This window comes from Acipenser ruthenus, chromosome 1 (assembly GCF_902713425.1).
Source record: "Acipenser ruthenus chromosome 1, fAciRut3.2 maternal haplotype, whole genome shotgun sequence".
NCBI lineage: Eukaryota > Metazoa > Chordata > Actinopteri > Acipenseriformes > Acipenseridae > Acipenser > Acipenser ruthenus.
In genome coordinates, this window is record NC_081189.1 from 46,642,584 (window position 1) to 46,665,515 (window position 22,932).

The 22,932-nt window shown below is 35.8% G+C and overlaps 1 protein-coding gene across 3 annotated transcripts in view; it reads left to right on the top strand.

The window, feature by feature from the left end:
* The window catches only part of LOC117421483 (polycomb group RING finger protein 3), a 147,185-nt gene that overhangs the window by 115,078 nt on the left and 9,175 nt on the right, over positions 1-22,932 (top strand). For all 3 annotated transcript variants that reach the window (XM_059025788.1, XM_034035951.3, XM_034035952.3), the window contains 5 exons: positions 1,670-1,725; positions 2,655-2,765; positions 3,733-3,821; positions 19,647-19,784; positions 21,584-21,664. In XM_059025788.1, the coding sequence (XP_058881771.1) occupies positions 1,670-1,725; positions 2,655-2,765; positions 3,733-3,821; positions 19,647-19,784; positions 21,584-21,664 (475 nt within the window). The remainder of the gene's footprint in view (positions 1-1,669; positions 1,726-2,654; positions 2,766-3,732; positions 3,822-19,646; positions 19,785-21,583; positions 21,665-22,932) is intronic.

Genomic DNA, 22,932 nt, shown 5'->3' on the forward strand with positions numbered 1-22,932 from the left:
CCTGAAATAACCCTGTATGGTGTAAGTGGGGGCGACTGTATATAGCTCACTGGCATTTTATGTATATACTTCACTCGCTGGCATTTTATGCACACAGTAAATAGTTTTTAATGGCACTGTATGTACAGAATATAGTTCAGTGGAATTTTATATAGTTAGCTCCCTGGCACAACGATTTTATATAGTTCACCTCCCACAATTTAAAGTTAATAAACAACAATCATTACAGGAAAACAAAGCATGCAAAAACAATGTGTGTGCAAAATATACATGTCTCCTCATATTGTCCCCATAAAAGTTCATTAGGACACCAGGTTTTGAAAGCCACCAGCCTACAAAGTAATCAGTCCCATAGTCCCACACTGTGTCTAATAATGAGTTGTTCCTGCTTTTAGAATAAAATTGAGGGGTGGGGGGTATTGGCAAGCAGGTTTAAAAAGGGAAGGAGAAGAAGCTTTTGTATTTCTGCTAATAAGTATTATTCATCTATAACTTCAAGAACACTCAATACAAAAAAGTAGAACAAATGTTTCTCCTCATGCCTTTCATCAGCAGATATCACTTGCATACTTTTTGGGAAATGCTTACAAACATGATTGTTGCACACATCTGTGAAGTTCTGATAAAGTAGAGTGCACAGAAGAATAGAATAATTTAGCGAACAGACACCATGGAAATACATTTTGGTTTTTAATTGAATGGAATTGTGGCACACTTCATCTTTAAGTAATAATAACAGTTTGAAACACTGATCTCAAGTGATACCAGCCACTTGTATTGACAGTTCAGCTTCTTTTAGCCCTAGTGAGGAATTCAGGGGGTGTTTAACTAAGTCCCACTGGCCATGAGTCTGTCTTATCAAACGCATTGGAAGAAACATTGTGCTAAACAGATCATTTCTCTACAATCTGGCACCTGCTTGCATTAGTTCCCCTTTAGTGGATAAATTAATTTCCATAAATTGTAAGCTGCCAAAAATCAAAAAATAAAACCAAATAACGATCCCCTAAATAGAACTCATGCTAGTCTTTGTTTCAGTTAATTCTTCTTATTTTCCAGGGGGTATAAAATGTAAACTCTGCATTGTTGCATTTTATACAGAGATTAAGTCAATGGAGCAAATCAACACAGGTTTTGTTGTGCGAAACAATGCCTTTACATATATTTAAATACATTTTTGCTCCATCAAAGAATCAAGCTCCAGACTCAAAACCACTCAACTGGAAATGTCAATGTTAGAAATATATATATATATATATATTTGTAAGCAGTTGATGAAATTATGCAGTAATGATATGGGATTGGGGGTGATGCTTGGGCTGCGCCTAATCCTTATCCAAAGTGTAATGCACCTCAGGAAATGAGATTGCAGTTTATTTTTAGGCAAAACACACGCACACACACATGCATATATATATATATATATATATATATAGCATAATATTTTAGCTCAAAGAGCCAGCTGCCCATGCTTTGTTTTCCTGTAATGAAAAATTCAATATATATAGCTGACTATGTGAAGGTCATCTGTACTTCATTATTATTCAGAAATGTGTGGTCCTTGCCGTGGTTTGCAGTTAATATAAATAATACCATATGATGAAGTGTACTGTGTCTTAATTTCTTCCTGTTCCTAACTTTTTATTTATTATTTCTGTTTTTGTGGTAGCCATGACCGAACAATGCAAGATATTGTCTACAAATTGGTCCCTGGACTTCAAGACGGTAGGTATCTACATAGAAAAACTATGGACCTAAAAAGCACTGGTTTAATTTGAAATCATTGGTGAACATCCACTAACCTTACTGCCGCCTGTGTACTACATTTTGGTAGAGAGTGTTTTTTTAAACCCAATCACAATTGTTTTGATATTTCTATCCACACATTAATCAACTGCCATGTTCCTCCCAAAGCAATTTCAAAGCACACCACTTGAGCTGTCTGCAGAGAGTGCATCCATTTTGTCTTCTGAATGTCGCATTGTCCCCTGCTTCTGTGTAAGTTAAATTCTCTTATCAAGCATAGATGTCGAAACATTGATAGAAAAAAAGCAATATCGTTGAGAGGGACTTTGTTACACAGAACTGCATATCAATGACATTCAGAAGACAAAATGGAGGTGTTCTACAGGGACAATTTAAGTGGGGCCTATGATTGGAGCAACCCCCCCTTGCTCCCAGTGTTATTAACCTAGGGAAGGGGAATAAAAAAAATATATAAAAATAAACAATGTTTACTAACATTTTAACCATGTTTACCTACCAACTGAATAAGCAAGCTTTGTTCTAATTTTAGACTTATGTTTACTCCAAGTCAACCGTGACCAGGGTTTAACCTACAAAGTTATATTTTTTATCCCCAGGCATTGCTATTCATAATATATCATCAAGAGTACCGACAATAAAATAAACCATGACAGAACATTGGCAGGGTCTACCTGCCTCGGGCATTTATCACTTTGGGAGAAGCAATGGGGCTAATTCTGGGATCTTATTTGGGCCAACATCATAAATTCATCATTGTTTGGTATATATTTGACCGCTTTTGCTTAAAACCTTACAGTGGTTTTTTTTTTAAATGAATTAATGATTTTTTTTTGTTTGTTTTGTTTTTTTAAATATTTTTTCCTTTTCTTTTTATTCTCTCTCTAAAGCGGAGTTGAAAAAACAGAGAGACTTTTATCAGAAACTTGGTATGGAAGTGCCTGGAGATGTCAAAAGTGAAATGTGCTTGACAAAGCCACACTTAGACCCACAACGAAATGGTTAGTCTATTTTTTGTCTGATAATTCCCATAGACTGTTAAATCATTCATGTTAAGATTTTACGTGTTAGTCAATGATTCCAGGTTCAGCAGACTTGTAGTCAAGTCCTCAAACCTCGAGTCCCAAGTGTCAAGTCAGAGTCCAAATCACAAGTCCTTCAAAAAGACTATAAATGGCAAAACAAGACTCACATTTTTGCTCACCTCTCCAGAAGACTAAATTACATTTGGAAACTAATTAGTAAATGCCAAATCTATCTAATGTCTAATGCAAATTAAAAAGTGAATCATCTTAAATTAAGTTGTTGAGTAACAGAAAATTCAATGCTGCATTTTATTTTATTTATTTTTTGCTGAAGGAGATAAATACATTTCATACTCACAACAGCAAACCACAGGTTGTTAATAGATTGAGGTTGTGCTAGGTGTGTTCTGACTTTGAATAAAGCTGTTCGAAAAGTAACTACCCTTGCAGAAAGATGGAGATGGTAATTGTTAGTGGTTTAGTCAAGGCTTCACGTTGAGTTTTCTATTTAGGTGTTGACTATATGTACATTTAATGGATCACAAATTTCCAACATTTTAGCATAAGCGAGTAAAAGTTCTCTGCCTAGTTCATTATGCCATATGGTTCCATCTCCTGTAGCTTTATCTTGGTACTTTTGACTTCAACCAGTTGTGACAAATATATTAGCCTAAGTATAATTCGAAAGAATGTTAACTGTCCTATTCACAAAACATTTACCCCTGAGCTACATTGCTGTTACAAAGCTTCAAACAAATAACTCAATACGTTAACTTAAGAGTTCCTGTTTCTTACTAGTTCTGTAATACTTGAAGTTTGTTTGTGTTTAGTTTTTTACCTTAAATTGTTTTTCAAATGTAACACTTGATTGAATATTGGCTTCAGTGTTTTCCAAATAGTATCTGTGTTTAGTGACCCAATTGTTTCTTTTCCATGCAAAAAGGTGAAACAAAACCAGAAGACACATCAAACAAAGAGACAACAGAAGAGAAGCAGGAGGAAGATAATGATTACCACAGAAGTGACGAGCAGGTACCCCACACATTTCCCCATGACTTTGTTTCGCTGTTTGTTTCTGGATAAATGTATGTTTTATTAAGGGTATATCCTCATTGATCTGTTACCAGAACACACCCGTTATAAATCAAAGATAAAAGTTCCCAAAGATATGCAAAGATATGTACACACTGCCAATGTTGTAGCTAGCATGATACATAGGGTGACCATTCATCCCTGATTGGACAGGACAGTCCCTAAATGTAAAGATCAAGTCCTGGTCCCGGACTAAATGCCTCCAGGATGGAATTTGTCCCTGAGCCACAGTCAAACCAGCTGTCCTTACAAAGGTACCACTAAATGTTCCTGTCAGGACACTGCATTCTGATTGATTATCATATTAAGGTCAGTATTACACATGTTAAGTAGTTCATGTTTGGCAGTGAATAAGCGTTTTTGTTACTTTACAAAAAGTGACCGGAGGTGCTGACTTCGTCAGTTGTCCAGACAGGAACATTTCATGGTACCTTTGTAGGCACTGCGTCAAACCACAGCATATCTGTTTGGAGCAAAGCCCCGCCTCTGCTGCATCATTTTGCAATGCCTGTTCCCCAATAGCCTGACACTGATCTGCTTTGGCAACAGCAAACTAAATAAAATTTGTAGAATATTTTAATTTCATTGTTTTCTTTGTGTATGCGAAGTGGCATACTCAAAGTTGAAGTGAGACAGATAGTGATATGTCGGTAAAGGAAGGAGTACCCTATAAAGCCTAGTCCACCAAAGAAAAAAAAGTAAGCACCTGTGCAAATTCAGAGAGGAATTTAATGACAGTCATACACATGTATTAGGAAAAGTGCAAATGGTTTTATACATTATGTAGAAAAGATTTTAGAATTGGATACTGAGGTGAAAACGATATTAAGAAGCATTCAAAGTTGGTAAGTTGTTATTTAATTTTGAAATACTGTTATTAAATATACAGTCTAAAATATGTAAATATACAATATCCCCCCCCTCAATAAAAAATGGCAGGTGTCCCGTTTTTGCATTTTGAAAAGGTGGTCACCCTAATGATACATATGAAGAAAACCAGGAATATTTAAATCACAAATTGTTAACACTGCTAGTTAAGAGAACCGTTATAACTGGTTATAGTGGCACGGTAGTTGAGTTGGGTGCTCAATGTTAAACCCCTAACGTTGCACTTAATAACTTTTGGCGTGGTTTGTCAGAATTGCCCACAAATTTGCATGTTTTGACTTGCAATGTTGTGAAAGTGTGGAGAGTTTCATGACGCCACCTTAGTTTTTTAGTTTTTTAGTTTTTATAAATTTAGTAGTCGGCAATTGATTTTTACTCCGTTTTTCTCCCAATGTCTGACTCGTGAGCGGCGAAGACAAACACGCTGTCCTCCGAAGCGTGTGCCGCCAGCCGACCGTTTCTTTTCACTCTGCAGGCCCACCATGCAGCCACCTCAGAGCTACAGCGTCGGAGGACAACGCAGCTCTGGGCAGCTGACAGGAAAGCCCGCAGGCACCCGGCCAGCCCATAGGGGTCACTGGTGCACTGTGAGCCGAAGACACCATGGCCAACCTAAGCCCTCCCCACCCAGGCGACGCTCGGCCAATTATGCACCGCCCCTTGGGATCCCTCTTCCACGGTCGGCAGTGGAATAGCCTGGACTCGAACCGACGACCTCCAGGCTATAGCGCATCCTGAGCGCCTTTGCCAGATGCACCACTCGGGAGCCCCGTTGGATATGTGTTTTTTAGTAAAAGTTCCCTTTTATTCCCCTATACATAACAACATGGGGGGGGGGGGGGGTTGCATTTTTTGCTCATGTATAGGATACACAGTACTGAATTTCTGCACTAAACTGAGTAAGGTACACATGGTCTGTGCTGAGGTAGGGTCTTTTGAGGGTTTGCTGAAAAAATATGAAATGGTTCAGGAGTTATTAATAATGAAAGATAACAGTCTAGCATCCGGGACTTTATAAAATTCTCTCAGCAAGGAATCCCGTCCCTGAAAGAGTGTGCTTTTTACACGAGCCGTTTGCTGATTGAGTCAGCAAAACTGTGTGTACGTCAGGCTACTGTGGTATCTGTAGTTCTGGGGAGCCTGTAAACAATGCAATCACAAAGACACACGCTCCTGTTTCAACTACAGCTCCCAGAATGCATACCAAACGTGTCAGTCAGTAATACAAGGTGAATAAGTATTTAAATATATACTGTACACAGAGTCTGCGGAGCACCACTTAATGTGAGGGCAGCAATAAATAACTTAGTGAAACATTTAACCCCTTGCTATTGGACGTACCTGGTACGTTCTCAAAAAAATGCTCGCTCAGTGCTGCAACGTACCAGGTACTTCTTAATTGAAAAAAAAAAAAGGATATATTATGGCAGGACGGTAGTTTGTAAGATTGCATTATAAATGTTTGTATTAATAGATCAGACTTGTAGTCGAGTCTGTGTCATAGTGTCAAGTCCGAGTCATCAGGATCTGAGTCCGAGTCACTGTCATTCGAGGCCAAGTCTGAGTCACGAGTCCTTGACTTCGAGCCTTGAAACAAACTCAAATCAATTTTCATTAAACTAGTGGTAGTCGTGGGGGAACAGTTTATCTGACAGACGTTGTCTGATATCCCTCAGGAAAAATGCACAAATAATAAAAAAAAAAAATACAAAAAAAGTTTTTGGTTTATTTTTTTCTAGCTAGATTATTCTATTTTCATGCATTTTTCTATCTTCTTTTCTTTTGCAATAGGAATACTGTTTGAATGTACTTTGAAGTTTATAGATAAGCTTCAAATTCAAGTTTGTGGATGTTGTTTTTCACTCTGATAGAAGCTGTGATCTCGACTATAGAGCCGGTGTAGTGTTAGAAAGTGGTACATCGTCATAATATGATACACGTACCAAAACGTGGCCTGTGTAATGGCAGAAAGTAGTACGTTGTCTTATTGTAAGTGGTACACTGTCAGATTTTGGTACAGGTGCAATCAGTTGCGATCTGATGGGTGTTTTCCTATTTACAAATGACCATTAATTATACATTTATTTTTTGCAAACTTAAACTGGAAACAGACAATCAATTTCTCTAAAAAGAAAAAAACAATTCACGAGCAGTCCACCTCAAAGTTACACAAGTTAAAAAAAATAAAAAAAATGTATATGACCCAATGTATTGCATATGATAAATGTTTGCATACTGTTTTCATAATGGTGGAAAAATATGATAAAATACATAAAAAAAACATTGCAAAAGATTGGAAAATATGATAAATTCAATTAAAAAAAGATGTAAAAGACTGAAAACAGCATAACGTACCAGTTTTGAATGGGCGCTTTCTTAGCAGAAGTTGTTTAGGCATGCGCGAGCAAGCGCAGTGTGCTGAGTACCGCTTTTTAACACATACCTGAAAATAACACTACACTGGTAAGAAATTGAAGTTACTTTCCCCTCTGACTATAGCATCTACTTTGACTTCAATTCGGGTAAAATCTGCCAATCTCATTTTGACATTATCGGAACTATATATATACTGTGTTCTTATACAGTCAATTTAGTATTATTTGTTTTACAAAACAGAAACGTTATGTTTCACTTTCATTGCATTTGCACTTGTATTAAGTCTGTAATACAATGATGCATTTACGAGATTGTGCTTCAATTCATTTGATTTCAGATCATGTATTTTTACACAAAAACATATTATATTTGTGTATTTCCCCTTTGTGTAGGTTCATTGTGGAATAAAAATATAACGTTCACTCAGGCAGATTTCTAGGTTGACGTTGCACAGCGTATTGTTAATGTGTTTTTTCCTGCATCAATAATAAATAATTTTCATTTTGGTAAATTAAGTGGTAAATAAATACGGTTCTGCAGCCTGAAGTGGGTGTGTATGTGTTGAAGTGTACATGTATATCCATTGCTACAGCACCGGTGGACCATGATGATGGATGTCTCTTGTGTCATCTGGAAAGAGTTGCATGTTCTCTGTCTTACCTGATGACGGCAGTGGGAATGGCAAGTTAGGGTTAAAAACCTTAACACCACATTTCCTTGCTTTTGTGGCAATGAGCTCAACCCTAACTGCTGCATTAAGGTAGTTTTTTGCAATGAATATATACTGATGCACAAAAGAAACGCAACACTCAGGTCTAGTGGATTTAATCAAATATTTTAAACTGAGATCACAGAAAATCTGAACAAAAATACAGGTCAAAGAATCATAAGTTTTCAGTATGAAACGTGACACACTGTCTAAATGAAAACATTACAAAGTTACTATCGGGTATGACCTCCCTGAGAATTAGCACAATCCTGGCAGCGTTGACACATAGACCCGATCAGCTGGACTGCTGCGGGATGTTCCACCACTCTTCCTGTGAAGCTGCAGCCAGCTGGTGAAGGTTGGCTGGTCGCAGTTGTCTCCTGTGGATGGCATTGGCGATTTGGTCCCACAGATGTTCTATTGGACTAGGGTCAGGAGAAAAAGCTGGCCAAGGCAAGACCTTGACATTGTTTTCTTGAAGTTGTGCAATTGTAATCCTAGTACTGTGTGGTCTTGCATTGTCATGCTGGAAAACTGACACTTCCGGATTGGCTTGCAGGAATGGAAAAACTGTTGCCTCAAAGACTTCGTCAATGTATTGCTGAGCAGTAAGGCTGTCCTCAATCTCATTCTCCAGGCAACTTCTCTCATAACCAGGCCGCCTTTAATCATGCCAGTAGCAATCAGGCGGGGCATGGTCGTATCTTTCACTGTTCTTGCGTTAATTAAAATTATGTCTTTTCGAATGGCTATTTATACAAATTCTTGATCAACTAATTTTAGCAATTTTAACTCAAATACCAAACACTGAGCACCTGACGTTTTTTTTTAAATCACATGACTTGAGCTCAGTATTTTGTTATCCCAAGGAACAATACTACTCAAACCATCAACAGACCTATCTGCTCACTATTTAAAATATAAATGACATTATATATGTGCCCAATGAGCTATTGATGTAAAACTTAGACTGTTGCATTTTCACTGTGCATCAGTATACACACACACACACACACACACACACACACACATATATATATATGCATGTAATATTTTATAACCTTTCCCTTGACAAAGGTATGTAATCATACAGAAACGTTGGGAAGTTGGCAAAAATTGATATATATATATATATATATATACACACATACATACACACACACACATACAGTCGCAGACAAAATTATTTGGGCAGTTAAAGAAAATGAGAAAAACCACAAAGTGATTTCTGTAAGTTCTAATTGTGCTACTGAAATATATAAATTAAAGTACAGATTCAGCTTTATAATAAAACAACAAATTATTAAATAACATGCATAAAATGAAAAATAACATACAAAAACTAATTTCATACTTTCTTTGTGTTTTTTTCTCATTTTTAACTGCCCAAATACTTTTGTTTGCGACTGTGTGTGTGTGTGTATCTATCTATCTATCTATCTATCTATCTATCTATCTATCTATATATATATATATATATATATATATATATATATATATATATATATATACATATATACTGTGTGTGTGTGTATATATATATATATATATATATATATATATATATATATATATATATATATATATATATATACAGTGCCTTGCGAAAGTATTCGGCCCCCTTGAACTTTGCGACCTTTTGCCACATTTCAGGCTTCAAACATAAAGATATGAAACTGTAATTTTTTGTGAAGAATCAACAACAAGTGGGACACAATCATGAAGTGGAACGAAATTTATTGGATATTTCAAACTTTTTTAACAAATAAAAAACTGAAAAATTGGGCGTGCAAAATTATTCAGCCCCCTTAAGTTAATACTTTGTAGCGCCACCTTTTGCTGCGATTACAGCTGTAAGTCGCTTGGGGTATGTCTCTATCAGTTTTGCACATCGAGAGACTGAAATTTTTGCCCATTCCTCCTTGCAAAACAGCTCGAGCTCAGTGAGGTTGGATGGAGAGCATTTGTGAACAGCAGTTTTCAGTTCTTTCCACAGATTCTCGATTGGATTCAGGTCTGGACTTTGACTTGGCCATTCTAACACCTGGATATGTTTATTTGTGAACCATTCCATTGTAGATTTTGCTTTATGTTTTGGATCATTGTCTTGTTGGAAGACAAATCTCCGTCCCAGTCTCAGGTCTTTTGCAGACTCCATCAGGTTTTCTTCCAGAATGGTCCTGTATTTGGCTCCATCCATCTTCCCATCAATTTTAACCATCTTCCCTGTCCCTGCTGAAGAAAAGCAGGCCCAAACCATGATGCTGCCACCACCATGTTTGACAGTGGGGATGGTGTGTTCAGGGTGATGAGCTGTGTTGCTTTTACGCCAAACATAACGTTTTGCATTGTTGCCAAAAAGTTCGATTTTGGTTTCATCTGACCAGAGCACCTTCTTCCACATGTTTGGTGTGTCTCCCAGGTGGCTTGTGGCAAACTGTAAACAACACTTTTTATGGATATCTTTAAGAAATGGCTTTCTTCTTGCCACTCTTCCATAAAGGCCAGATTTGTGCAGTATACGACTGATTGTTGTCCTATGGACAGAGTCTCCCACCTCAGCTGTAGATCTTTGCAGTTCATCCAGAGTGATCATGGGCCTCTTGGCTGCATCTCTGATCAGTCTTCTCCTTGTATGAGCTGAAAGTTTAGAGGGACGGCCAGGTCTTGGTAGATTTGCAGTGGTCTGATACTCCTTCCATTTCAATATTATCGCTTGCACAGTGCTCCTTGGGATGTTTAAAGCTTGGGAAATCTTTTTGTATCCAAATCCGGCTTTAAACTTCTCCACAACAGTATCTCGGACCTGCCTGGTGTGTTCCTTGTTCTTCATGATGCTCTCTGCGCTTTAAACGGACCTCTGAGACTATCACAGTGCAGGTGCATTTATACGGAGACTTGATTACACACAGGTGGATTCTATTTATCATCATTAGTCATTTAGGTCAACATTGGATCATTCAGAGATCCTCACTGAACTTCTGGAGAGAGTTTGCTGCACTGAAAGTAAAGGGGCTGAATAATTTTGCACGCCCAATTTTTCAGTTTTTTATTTGTTAAAAAAGTTTGAAATATCCAATAAATTTCGTTCCACTTCATGATTGTGTCCCACTTGTTGTTGATTCTTCACAAAAAATTACAGTTTCATATCTTTATGTTTGAAGCCTGAAATGTGGCAAAAGGTCGCAAAGTTCAAGGGGGCCGAATACTTTCGCAAGGCACTGTATATACATGTTTTTGCTTGTATATATATTTAGGATGACAAACGACTACATGAGAAGAATATTGGCATTAATAGATAGGTTAGGTTACACAGGTATGTTATATTTTTTAAACAAGGTCATGTAAATGTTACCAATATTAAGAATAAAACATAATAAAAACCTCAGTGATACGGTTGATGTCATTCATTGTTTTTCTCTGTGTCACTCTAATTGGCTCATCCTCAGCAGTCTATCTTGGCATGACATTGGCATGTTACCAGGTAATAATAGAAGTTTTCAGTCAACAATGATATTTGAACAAGCGAGTTCCATTATTACAGAGGAACTACAACTGCATCACCATTATAATATAAATGTTAATTTATTTACCTTCATTTGTTTGAGTTAACTTTTTTAGAGCAAGGCTCGAGCATTCATGGCAAGTGGTTTTATCAATTTAGTGTCATGTTAGCCCAGGTCACTTCGCAAAAGGCTTAGTTTCATTTGGGGAAATCATTTATTCTAAGTATTTCATTTAGGGCCCCCCTCTCCATAATACTGTAACAAACTCTGTAACAAACTTTAAAAAAAACAACCTCTGTCATTGCATGAATAAACCTAGTGAAGCAGTGGATATCATCTAGGCTTCTTTTTTGCAAAGATATCAACCAGGAAATTGAAATCAGCTTTTTTTTAACCAATGATTTTTCAGTTGCCATTAGAAGCAGACCACTCAGACAAGGATTGGTCATGAAACACTGACTACAGTTTTTTTTCCCTCTGTCCATTTTGTCATCTCAGAATAACTGCTTCGTATTACAACCGAGTATTAACAATTCAACACGGTATTAAATACAATTTCCCAAATGTACATCTGTTTTATAAATGAAAAAGAAAAAAATAAATGAACATTCAAGCAGAGCATGACTAGAAATGTCATGAAATAGGCTTTAAATTTAAAAGAGGTAATGTGTCAAAATAAAATCATGTTCATTTAAATAGATAAATGCTACGCTTCATTTACATAACCGCTGTATGTATGCAATTGTTGTACCCCTGAATAGGGAACGATTGAAATAATCAAAACACTGCGTTGTGTGCTTGCTGCAGGGGTGATTTTTATCAACAATAAAATAAGTTTACATTTATTTTACACAGAAAACTGTATGCTTACTCTTTACATCAGTAAAATAGCAAGTATCCTTTCAGAGTTGTACCAGCTCAAAAAGAGAACAAAAACTACCGGTGGCACAAGTTTAGTTTCGACTCAGTAACTTCTTAATTAGTTAAAATAACACTGGCTATTATTTTGCTATTTGAAATCTGCTTAGTTGCTGTGACATGATAGATCTTATAAGCTAAGCACTTTTACTGACAAGTTCCCAACACACATCATAAACACTTGAACAGAATTGTTAGTAAAACATTTTCTCTCTTGCTTTTTGTACACAACAGCTGCTATCATTAATTTTGAATTTCAACAAATGCTAATTATCACAATAACTTGGGAGAGGCTGTTGCTATGGCTTTTTTAGGCAGAATAATTTTAAAACATAGCATGGCAAGAAAAAAAGAGAATGTTTCATTCAGCAAAGTTAAATTGTCAGACTAGTGCCTGCAGTTTCAATGTCCCAAAGCATGAACACTTTCCTTTTAAGCCTTTTCTCACAGAAACTGCCATTTCGGGGCGTCCTGCCCCTCAATGACGCTCATGTGTTAGCTGTGGTTTATTTGAAGTTCTGTTATTGAATAATAATAGAACAACTGACCTTTGTAGAAAGCAATGGGAGAGCAGTGTCCAGTTGTTGTATAGTATAAATGCAGCAGAACTCTGTTTATCCGCTTGTTTGGGGGGACATAGGTCCACGGATGTGTGAATAGAATGCATGAATAAAATACAGAAACTATTAATGTAAACCAAATTAGCGTTTACTGGAGATATATGCAATATAATATATTACATACAGAAGAATGTTTTAAAATTTGTTTACTTTGACAAATCTAAATGTGATACACCAACCCCATTTCCCTAGCTTTTTCTGTTACCAAAAAAATGTATAATAATAAATGCAAATACTACAAAGCTAGATCATTAGACATTTTATGAGATATTCAGCCCATCAAGCAGTGTCTAGCAGCTAGAAATATCACAAGGTATTATCGCCAGTTTATTCCACATGTTAATATTAAATAATGGTAGCTAGGTGTTGCTAGTTTTCAGGGATTTGAAACAAAAAATACATTTTTCCTTTTTTTTATTTACTTTAAAACTAAATAAATATTTCAGAGATAAAACTCGTCAGGGAGCCATGGATAATTGATGTCGCAGATGAATGGGGTGTGGATAAATGAGGTTCTACTGTACTTGTGTTACAGCAAAAAAATATTTCAAACATGTATTGACATTCAGTTTTATTATTTCATAATCTATTACTGTTAGTAGCATAATTTATACAATGTTTATAGATGAACTTGTGTAACCCACACATTTCTCATAAGTAATCAGAAATAAAAACTGGTTTTAAAAGTTGTCTAATATGTGGACTAGAAACACAAGATCCAGATCCCTCTTGGTGTAAATATTTAACATGCAAGTCCAACATGTTTCCCATCAAAGTTAAGGGGAAATGAGATGTAAAACATGCACCTTTTTGTGGATGACTTGTCAAAAAGCAAAAGGAGTAATAACCCCCCACCACCACCACAGTGTATGAAAAAGCTGTAATTTCACAGAGGGGTTCTTGTGACATGATTGTTTGGTTTAACAATGTTGCCAAAACCTTGAGATGGAATTACTGTCTTTTTATGAAATAGCTGTGGTGTACTTTATTCATTGTCATACATGAATATAAAGTGCATGATATATTAAGAAATACACTTCTTAGATGTCTGTGAAATTGTTGCTACATAAAGTAGATATATATATATATATATATATATATTTATTTATTTATTTTGTTGGTGCTTTCATTTAGTTTGCATTAAGAGAAATGCTTACAAGGTTTTTAGCAAAATTAGGAAGGCAACAAATGTGAACATGTATTTATATGTCCTCTATTCATAAGATATACAAAGAGCCAACTTCAGATCTTTAGCGAGAAATAACTTTGCAGAAATATTACCTTAGGACAGTGGTTTTCAATCATTTTTTAAAAATCCTTCACAATTTGTGCTTCACTGAATGAAACCACAGTTGCAGCAAAAGGTAGAACAATCTGATTTACAAATACATTCCCCCCTGTTTATTTAATATATAACTTATGTCACAACAGTTTGGGGCTGACAAACTGCTGGTTTAGGATAGAATGCCAAACAGTAGTTCTTAAAACTTTTAATTTCAAGTCTTTAGATGCACAGAATCAAAATATAGCATTTGTGAATCTCTTTGAAAAAACACATTTGAATTATATTTGGCAAAGTTGTTATAAATAATCAAAAATAGTCTGCACTGTAAATGTTTATCATGTTACCATGGACTTCCCATCTCAGCATAATTATTTTTAAGGCCCTGTGAAAATTGCAGACATTTTCTCTAAAATTCACCGCGCTGCCTCACAGGTATTGTATTTTGCGGAATGTGCACAGAACTATTTTATAAATTATGTGTACAGGTTGTTTTTTTTTCGCCTTTCTCTTTCAGTGAATATTTGAATCTAAATGCCTGTCAACAGCCGATTCTCGGTAGTGATCTACAGTAACGTTGCAGGACGTACAGAAGAGCTTACCTCCATTGCTGTGTAAAACTCCTGCTGGATACTGCTTTATGTGTTCTGCAGCAGACACATATTTTTTAGTATTTAAATTTAGTGTAGTATTTGAATTTCCTGCCTAGATTGCATATAGTCACATGATATAATCATTGCACAACACTATGTGCACGGCGAATAGTACACACAGGCACACAGCAGAGCTGTACAGTATTGACAATGTGATCTTTTTGTATGAAATACAAATAATAATTATGAAAATACAAAATATAAATAATAAATAAAGACAAAAATATATAATAATTAACAATGACAAACTTTTTATTAAAGCCAATGTAAAAAATATCCAAAGGGACTCGCAGTGGGGGCTAGTGACTTCTAAGTCAGAAGAGGCACAACTACAAACCCATTGTCCATGTCAGCAAATTACCAGTTTCTGAAAATTAATTACCACAGTTTCTGAAAAGTAAACAGGGCCAGCAAGATGGTTATTAGCTGCACCCCCGGTCAGCCAATCCAGTCTGTCGTACCAATCACTGAAATGACCTGTTCTTGTTAGAATTTTCCATTTTTGGTAGTGGCCTCCCTTCAGATTTTATAGAAAGTTTTACTGCGTAATCTAGCATGGCAAACGGAGACTTTCAACAATGCTAGTCTCCATTCTACCTTTAAAAATGCCTTCATAAGACAAGCACCAATTGCTAATAAGATCATGAAACAGCTGTGTTTTAAATATATTTTGTTTTTAAAAAGGTTCCTACCATTATGATGGATTTCTTTTTTTTGGTCACTTTTTAAAATCTCCTTCAGAAAATTGGATGTGAAAACAAATGATGCAATTAAGCGATAGTTCCCATCGATGAAGGATCTGCTGTGTGGTAGCTGACCACGACTGGAGATGCGTCCCGAACTGAAGGCACACGGTAGAGCCTTTATCGAGAAGCCACTATTGCTATTAGAACATATTAGTTCTCATTATTTTCTTTTCAAAAAACATTTTAAAAACCTACATTTACCTTGAACTTGTAACCTTCCACTGAGGAAAGTTTTTAGGAAACTAGTCCCAAAAATGTCCATAAAGGATCACACACATAACACCGTGTAACAATTTTTTTTTTTTTTTTGGTTCCTGGGTAGTAAGTGTTATTTCCTAATTGCTTATGCCTCAAAAGTATAGAAAATGGCTATTATTCCCCACAAACTTTGCTTTTGTGACCAGGACAATGATATTTTGAAATTTACCTATTTTCCAGAACATTCCAGATAGATTCAGTGCTGAGTAAACTTGGAGTAACTTCTAGAACTTTCCAGTAATATAAATAGTGGTATAAATACAGGGGCCTTAAGCCCACCAGTTCAGTTTAGTTCCAGCTGCCTAAGTGGATCCCATAAGCAATTAGGAAATAACACTTGCTACCCAGGAACAAAAATTGTGTTACATAGTGTAATTAGGGGGGGAAAAAAAACAACTTTATTTATTAAACATGTTTTTACTGGTCAGAGCTGCTTCTAGTTTATCTGAACAGATATCTGAATGGAGCAATATTACTGAACTGTCTCCAGTCGAGCTGACAGGCTGTGATTGGCTGAATTTGGTGTCTAATATAATACATTTAAACCAATTTTGTCTATGTTTAGTATTTGCTGTCCAATAAATGCGAACTAAGCTTGAAAATACAGCAAGTCAAAATGAAAAAGCCGGTATGTCAAGCTGCATATAGGAGTTCATAACAGAGGCTTGCCTCCTTGAGAAAAAAAATGCTCTTTGAGCTGCACAGTGCACAGTGGTTTAACAATAATATATAATACTGTTTAAAAAAAATAAATAAATTCAAGATCATTATTTTCTTTTACTTTCATTTTAATTTTTGCATTTCGGAGTCATCCTGCGTACCCCCTATCACCCTCAGAAGTAACCCCAGGGGTAGGGGTACGCCTACGCCTGGTTGAAAACCCATGTCTGAGGATATCTAGTTATTAGTTTATTGGTATACTTAACAAGAGTTATCTTTCCTAGACCTTTTTTGCAAGTATCCAGTGCTGAAAGAGTTAAATGAATATTGTTAACTAGTGAAGTTTGTTAGGTAGATTTTTCTGGTTTATAATCAAGAGATAGTTCCATAAAGCAGGGAAAAAGCACATGTCATAAAGAGACACTGTATTTTTTGATTGAATATACCCCTTAGATAATTCTACATTAGACAGTGGGTGCCTTGCCATTTCGATCATAAAATAATGTAATTCAACAACCTTAACAATTCTGTGCCCTACCATGATTCTAAAATAAATAATTTTATAAACAGCATTGTTGAAGGTGTAGTCTAATCTCTCTCTCTCTCTCTCTCTCTCTCTCTCTCAACACACACACACAAATCAGACGCATGTAGTGCTTTCTTGCAAAAAACAAAAAGCAGTTTTATTGTTTTATTTTTAAATACAGTTTTACAGCAGATAATGGCTTGTTCCTTTGCTACTGTATGTGCTTGGGAAATTGGAGTTTGATTTAAAGGTGCACACTGAATTAGCATTTTAATTTTACAGTGACTAGAGTACACTTTAATGACAAAACACATTGCCTGAAATGCAGAGTGTAATTTTAAAATACAGCAGTTATGTGTTGAATATATATTTTAGTAATAAAATGTCAACTATCCATGTGCATAAAAATCAAATTACTCTAAAATGCAACATTCAACATCTGTCCAGATGGCTTACGTAGTATTTGTTTTACATTTCAAAATATGGATTTATATTATGCTGCAAAAATTGTTTTGTGTAAATGTTAGCACACTCCAGTTTACCAAAGATAAACCACCTTTTGATGTCTTCATTGCACAAACATGGTTTCTGTTCTTAGTCTTTCAATTCTAAAGTAAAGCCTGCGTGTGTTCAGAATACCTAATTTAATTTTATACCGTAGCGACGCATGCATAGAATACAATGCAGGAGAAGTCTGCAGTACAGTGCTACGTGACATTTCTTGTATAGGACAAAAGAACACACAGACGTTTCTGTTGTTTGAATTCGTTCTGTTGTAGAGGCTCTTGGTTCAAGCAAACATCCAAGGGCTGTCTTATTTGTTTTTTGTTGTTTTTTTTTTGTTGTTTTTTTCTTTTTTAATACTGTAATCCAGGATAAGCAGATATTTGTAATACAATACCATCTGGTACCTAATCCCTCCCTTTGCTATAAGTCAAGACCACTCTATAATAGCCTCTCTACCATCAGATTTGTACTTGAGAAATCTGTAGTGTATATCCCAAATTAAAGTTAAAAGCAAACAAGCAAAGTACCAAAAGAAAACATTCAACACAATAAAACAGGGGTAGTGATAATGTTGATAATGCCAACATGAGGTGAGAAGAATGGATTTGAAAGATAGTAAGGAAAGCTAGTTACTGTTGGTCCTCTATGTCTGTTTTAAATGTTTTAATCTTCTGTTTTGGAGCGAGCAATTCTGACTCTGGTTCTGACATGTATTTCATGTATATCTGTCACAATGTCTAATATTCCTCAGATCACTTCTGAAATAGAAGCTCTGTTACAAAGAAGCTAATGTCTGTGCTCGCTGCACTGCAATGTCCTAGGATGGTATCCAAGTCTTGACAGGAAACTTACTAATTTCTTTCATTTTGTAGTTTGGTCTTTTTTTATTTAATCTTGTCCAATTAAATTACTGTCTAAGCCTTTGAAAATAATCATATCCATATTATATATGAGAGTTTGCTCAAACATTAAATATTTTTGAGGTTTTAGTGATAAAGTATCACATGGTGTTAATGGGTTGACTCTAAAGGCTTATCAAACAAGCTGTGGTGTTTATAACAAAATACAGATTGCAATAGACAGTTTTGCTGAATATCAGATCAGCCAATGCAAAACAGAAACAAGTAATCAGATTTTCTGTAGTAGCAAACTCCATGGAGTACTTATCTTGCAGTAACTTGCTTTGTGTGTGTGTGTGTGTGTGTAATAAGCAGAGAGACAGAGGTTGAAGATGACATTCATAACCCTCTGCATAATGCACATTTATTCTCAGGTTCTTTGTAAGCAATAATGGACACTACTCTCGATTTTAGTTTCTCAAAATAAATATTTATAAATAAAGTAATAGTTCTTCATTCCATTATTATCAGTAATAAGGAAATAAAAATGTACCTGATCAATGTAGTATCTGCCTATATCCACTTGTTTCTTGATATGTATAAATGTTGTAAAAACATATTAAACACATGGGACAGAATAAATGTGATATAATTATCAGTAAATACATCAAATTTACAGTGTGTTCCTATTTTTTTTTAAACAAATTTCTGTGATGTTTATTTTCTGCGTGGTGCTAGAAAATATCTCTGCCCTTTAAATATGAAATCTCAGTGATGTCACACAGGAAAAAAATAAAAAACAAGCAGGCAGTGAAATTCAATCTCTCTGCAAAGCATGGTGGCCAAGTAAGTCAAAAAGTGCGTTTTTTTTATCGTGCTTACCAGATCAAGGGCCCAGAATGACACTTCAGTATGATCGTGCTTACCCGATCACGGGCCCAGAATGACACTTCAGTATGATCGTGTTTACGCAATCACGGTCCTCAAAGGGTTAAAGTATGATTGCTTGTGTGAGTTTGAGGCTGGTAATTATCAGAGAGTGATGAATGTGTGTTTGAGAGAGGTTGACATATCTGGTAAAGGTGTGTTTGTTAGGATGTGTGTCTATCAGCTCGAACAGAGAATGCATTTTTCTTGAAAAACTGAGAGAGATGATGCCAGGATGCTTTGACACTGCCTAGTGTTGCTAGATTAATAAAGGCTGCCTGTAGAATGACCAGTGAGGACTGTGAATTCTTATTAACTTTCCCTGCCTGTGTGTTTATTTTCTCCTGAAGGTAAGCATCTGCTTGGAATGCAATAGCAGCAAGCTGCGGGGTTTGAAACGAAAGTGGATCCGCTGCTCAGCACAGGCCACAGTCCTACACTTGAAGAAGTTCATTGCCAAAAAGCTCAACTTGGCATCATTTAATGAGGTAATTGAGCATTGCCAGGGCTGTTGCAGCCCACCTGGGGTTTTAATAGCTAGCTGTTCTTGCAGGCTGCGGTTCCTGGGAAGATGGTGATAAAAAAAAACAATCCTTTTTAAAAGGTTATGTATAACATGTTGTTATTTTTAATTGTGAGTATTTAAAAATTAAAAGGATCATGAATACTATCTTTTTTAAAGCTTTGAAATACCCAGAATAAATTATTTCCCCAAATGAAACCTACTGACTAGATAACAGCACTGACTCTGCCTTCATATGTCTCATGTTCTAGCAAGACCTGGTCTGTGCACTGACAAAATCTAAAGAGTTTTGATTTCGTCTTATGAGTAATTAAACCAAAGTGGGCTAGCAATTATCTGAGCAAAGTAACATTGAGCTCTTTACCTCATAATCTTTGCAAAGAGGTTGTCATCTTACTTCATTCCTTTTAGATACAAACCCAGTCTAAAGAAACTAAGCAAGACACCAGCATTTAGTTTTTCATCATCAGTTGTAAAAAGTTGAATGGCTTATTTTATGATTCTAGTTTCTGAGATGCTACACTGCAACTACTGAAACTGTTAAACTCGTTAAGTGTCAGTTCTCTCAAGATCTATGCTTATTGTTTAATCAATATTGTGTGTCTCCTGAGTTGTGTATTCGCTCCTGACTTTAGACATATTCTGTTAATTTTCACATACTTCAATACTTGATTTTAGTTTTAAAATGTATCATTTGTAAACTTTATGTTTGTTAAAGACTTTCTGTCTGCATAATGTAGTGTGGGGATGTAGATGTTCACTTTTATTCTACACTATATTTTACTTTTTAAACGCTGTGTACTGTGTTGGAAGGGCAGCATACTGGATTTTAAGAGCCTATCCAGGCAGAATGATGACCTTATACTGGAGCTGAAATACACACAATATGGTGGAAAAAGCAGAAGACTCAGCTGTCCAAAACAAACACATTCTATATTGTCTAGGGAATGAAAGAGAGAGGTTCAAGTTAAACCATGTTAGAGCAGTCAATAGGATACATTACAGCATAGGATTACTCTGTCCAAAGAATCTGCTCACAGTTATAAAAAACCAAAGGTCATTGATCTGCCACCAGCCCAGGGGATTATATGCATCCTCTTTGAGAGGTTCAAATCCAGGGCTAATGAGGACATACAGAACACAGGTTCCCTGAATACAAACACTGCAGATTTGCAGTAATGAAAGTGGAGGTTTTGCACCTATTACCCAAGACAACTATGGATCACAGACTGAAAAAATGGACAGGTTACAGTACCTCAATAACAACTGTCAGTTTGCATTGGCATGTCCTTTATTAAGGTATGGAAAAGATTCAGTCAAAGAAGTCATGTTCTAGCAAGAGCTGATCCATGCAATAAAGTGTTTTTAACTTTGTTCTTACAAGTAGTGAGTTAGCAGTTCACTATCAGACCTGAGAAGAAAAGTTTTTCATTTGTTTCTTTGAGATATTATTGGTGTATATGATTTTTTTTTCTAGTTATACTTTTTTATTTAAATAAAGCTCCATGCAGAGGTTTCTTGTTGATGGTCTGATGAAAGGGTGATTGAAATATTGAGTTGAAAATACCAGATGTGCTGTGTTAACTCTTTCAGCATTAATAACTTTACAATAAGTTACAAGCATACACAAGATGAGTTTGTCTGCAATGTTCTTTCTTACATTGCAATGGCATGCTGCAATTTGCTATTGTTAAAAGACTTAATATTGGTGTTTTTATCCTAAATGTTTGAGTTTAATAAATAATTCCTTCCTTCCTTTCTTAGTTGGATATTTTATGCAATGAAGAAATCTTGGGCAAGGACCACACTTTGAAATTCGTAGTCGTAACAAGATGGAGATTTAAGGTATGGTATCTGGTATTATTTGTTAAATATATTATTAAAACCAGTCAGGGTTTTGCATTGGGGGATCCAACTTGCTTTTTGTCAAACCACATTACCAGAATGTTTTTTTCAGTGGCAAAGGTATTGGCAACAGTGGGAGATGTAGCTATCTAGTGGTGTGATGACAAATCTAAAGCATTGCAGCAATATTTTTGGGTCGAAATTGCAAAGATACATAGCCATCCATCTGAAAAACTAGACTAAATATGTCTCAAATTTCAATTTAAATTTATTTATATAGTGCCTTTCATACCACAGTATCTCAAAGTACTTTACATGTCAGTTAAAACAAAAAAGTGTGCAATATCAAGAAGTAATAACAATTACAAAGTAATAATAGCATCAATAAATAACAATAAAAAAAGATTGAAGAAAACATGAAATAAATAAGAATGATAAAACACAAAATTACAAAATTGATGAAATAAAATAAATAAACACTATTATATTTGTCAATTTAAAAAAAGGCTAAACTATAAAGTAAGTGTTTAATCTTGTCTTAAAAATATTGACCGAAACAGCATCTCGAATAGAAAAGGTCAATGAGTTCCACAATCTGGGGCATTATAACTAAACATACTTTCTCCTGTGCTTTTCAATCATACCTTTGGGAGGCACAAAAGGCCAGCGTTAGCTGACCTAACTACGCAGAGGTTTGTATGTGGCAGAATCTATTTTAGGTAATCCAGTGACAAGCCATTTATTGCTTTATATGTCAATAGTAAGATGTTAAAATCAATTCTAAAACGTACTGGGAGACAGGAGTTATATGAGCCTGTTTCTTTGTTCTGGTGATAATCCTAGCAGCTGCATTCTGAACAAGCTGCAATTAAGATGGCATGATCCATAGTATCAAATGCCGCACTAAGGTCTAAAAGAACTACACATTTATATTGAGTTAGAGCCTGCAGTCATCAGTAAGTTATTCACCGCTCTGACAAGGGCAGTCTCTGTACTATGAGCAGATCTAAACCCTGACGGAAACATTTCAAGGACATTGCTACTATCCAGAAATCTGTTCCATTGTTTGACTAATAGCTTTTCAAGAACCTTAGCTAAGAATGGTAAGTTAGAAATGGGTCTACAATCTAAGGTAGATTTTTTTAGCAGTGGCTTAACCAACACAGTTTTGAAGGCAGCTGAAACTCTTCAATACATTCACCCTCGTAAGCCTCCATGTTAGCAGGGTTTCTTTCAAATACCATTTAATATAAGCCCAGCATGGATCC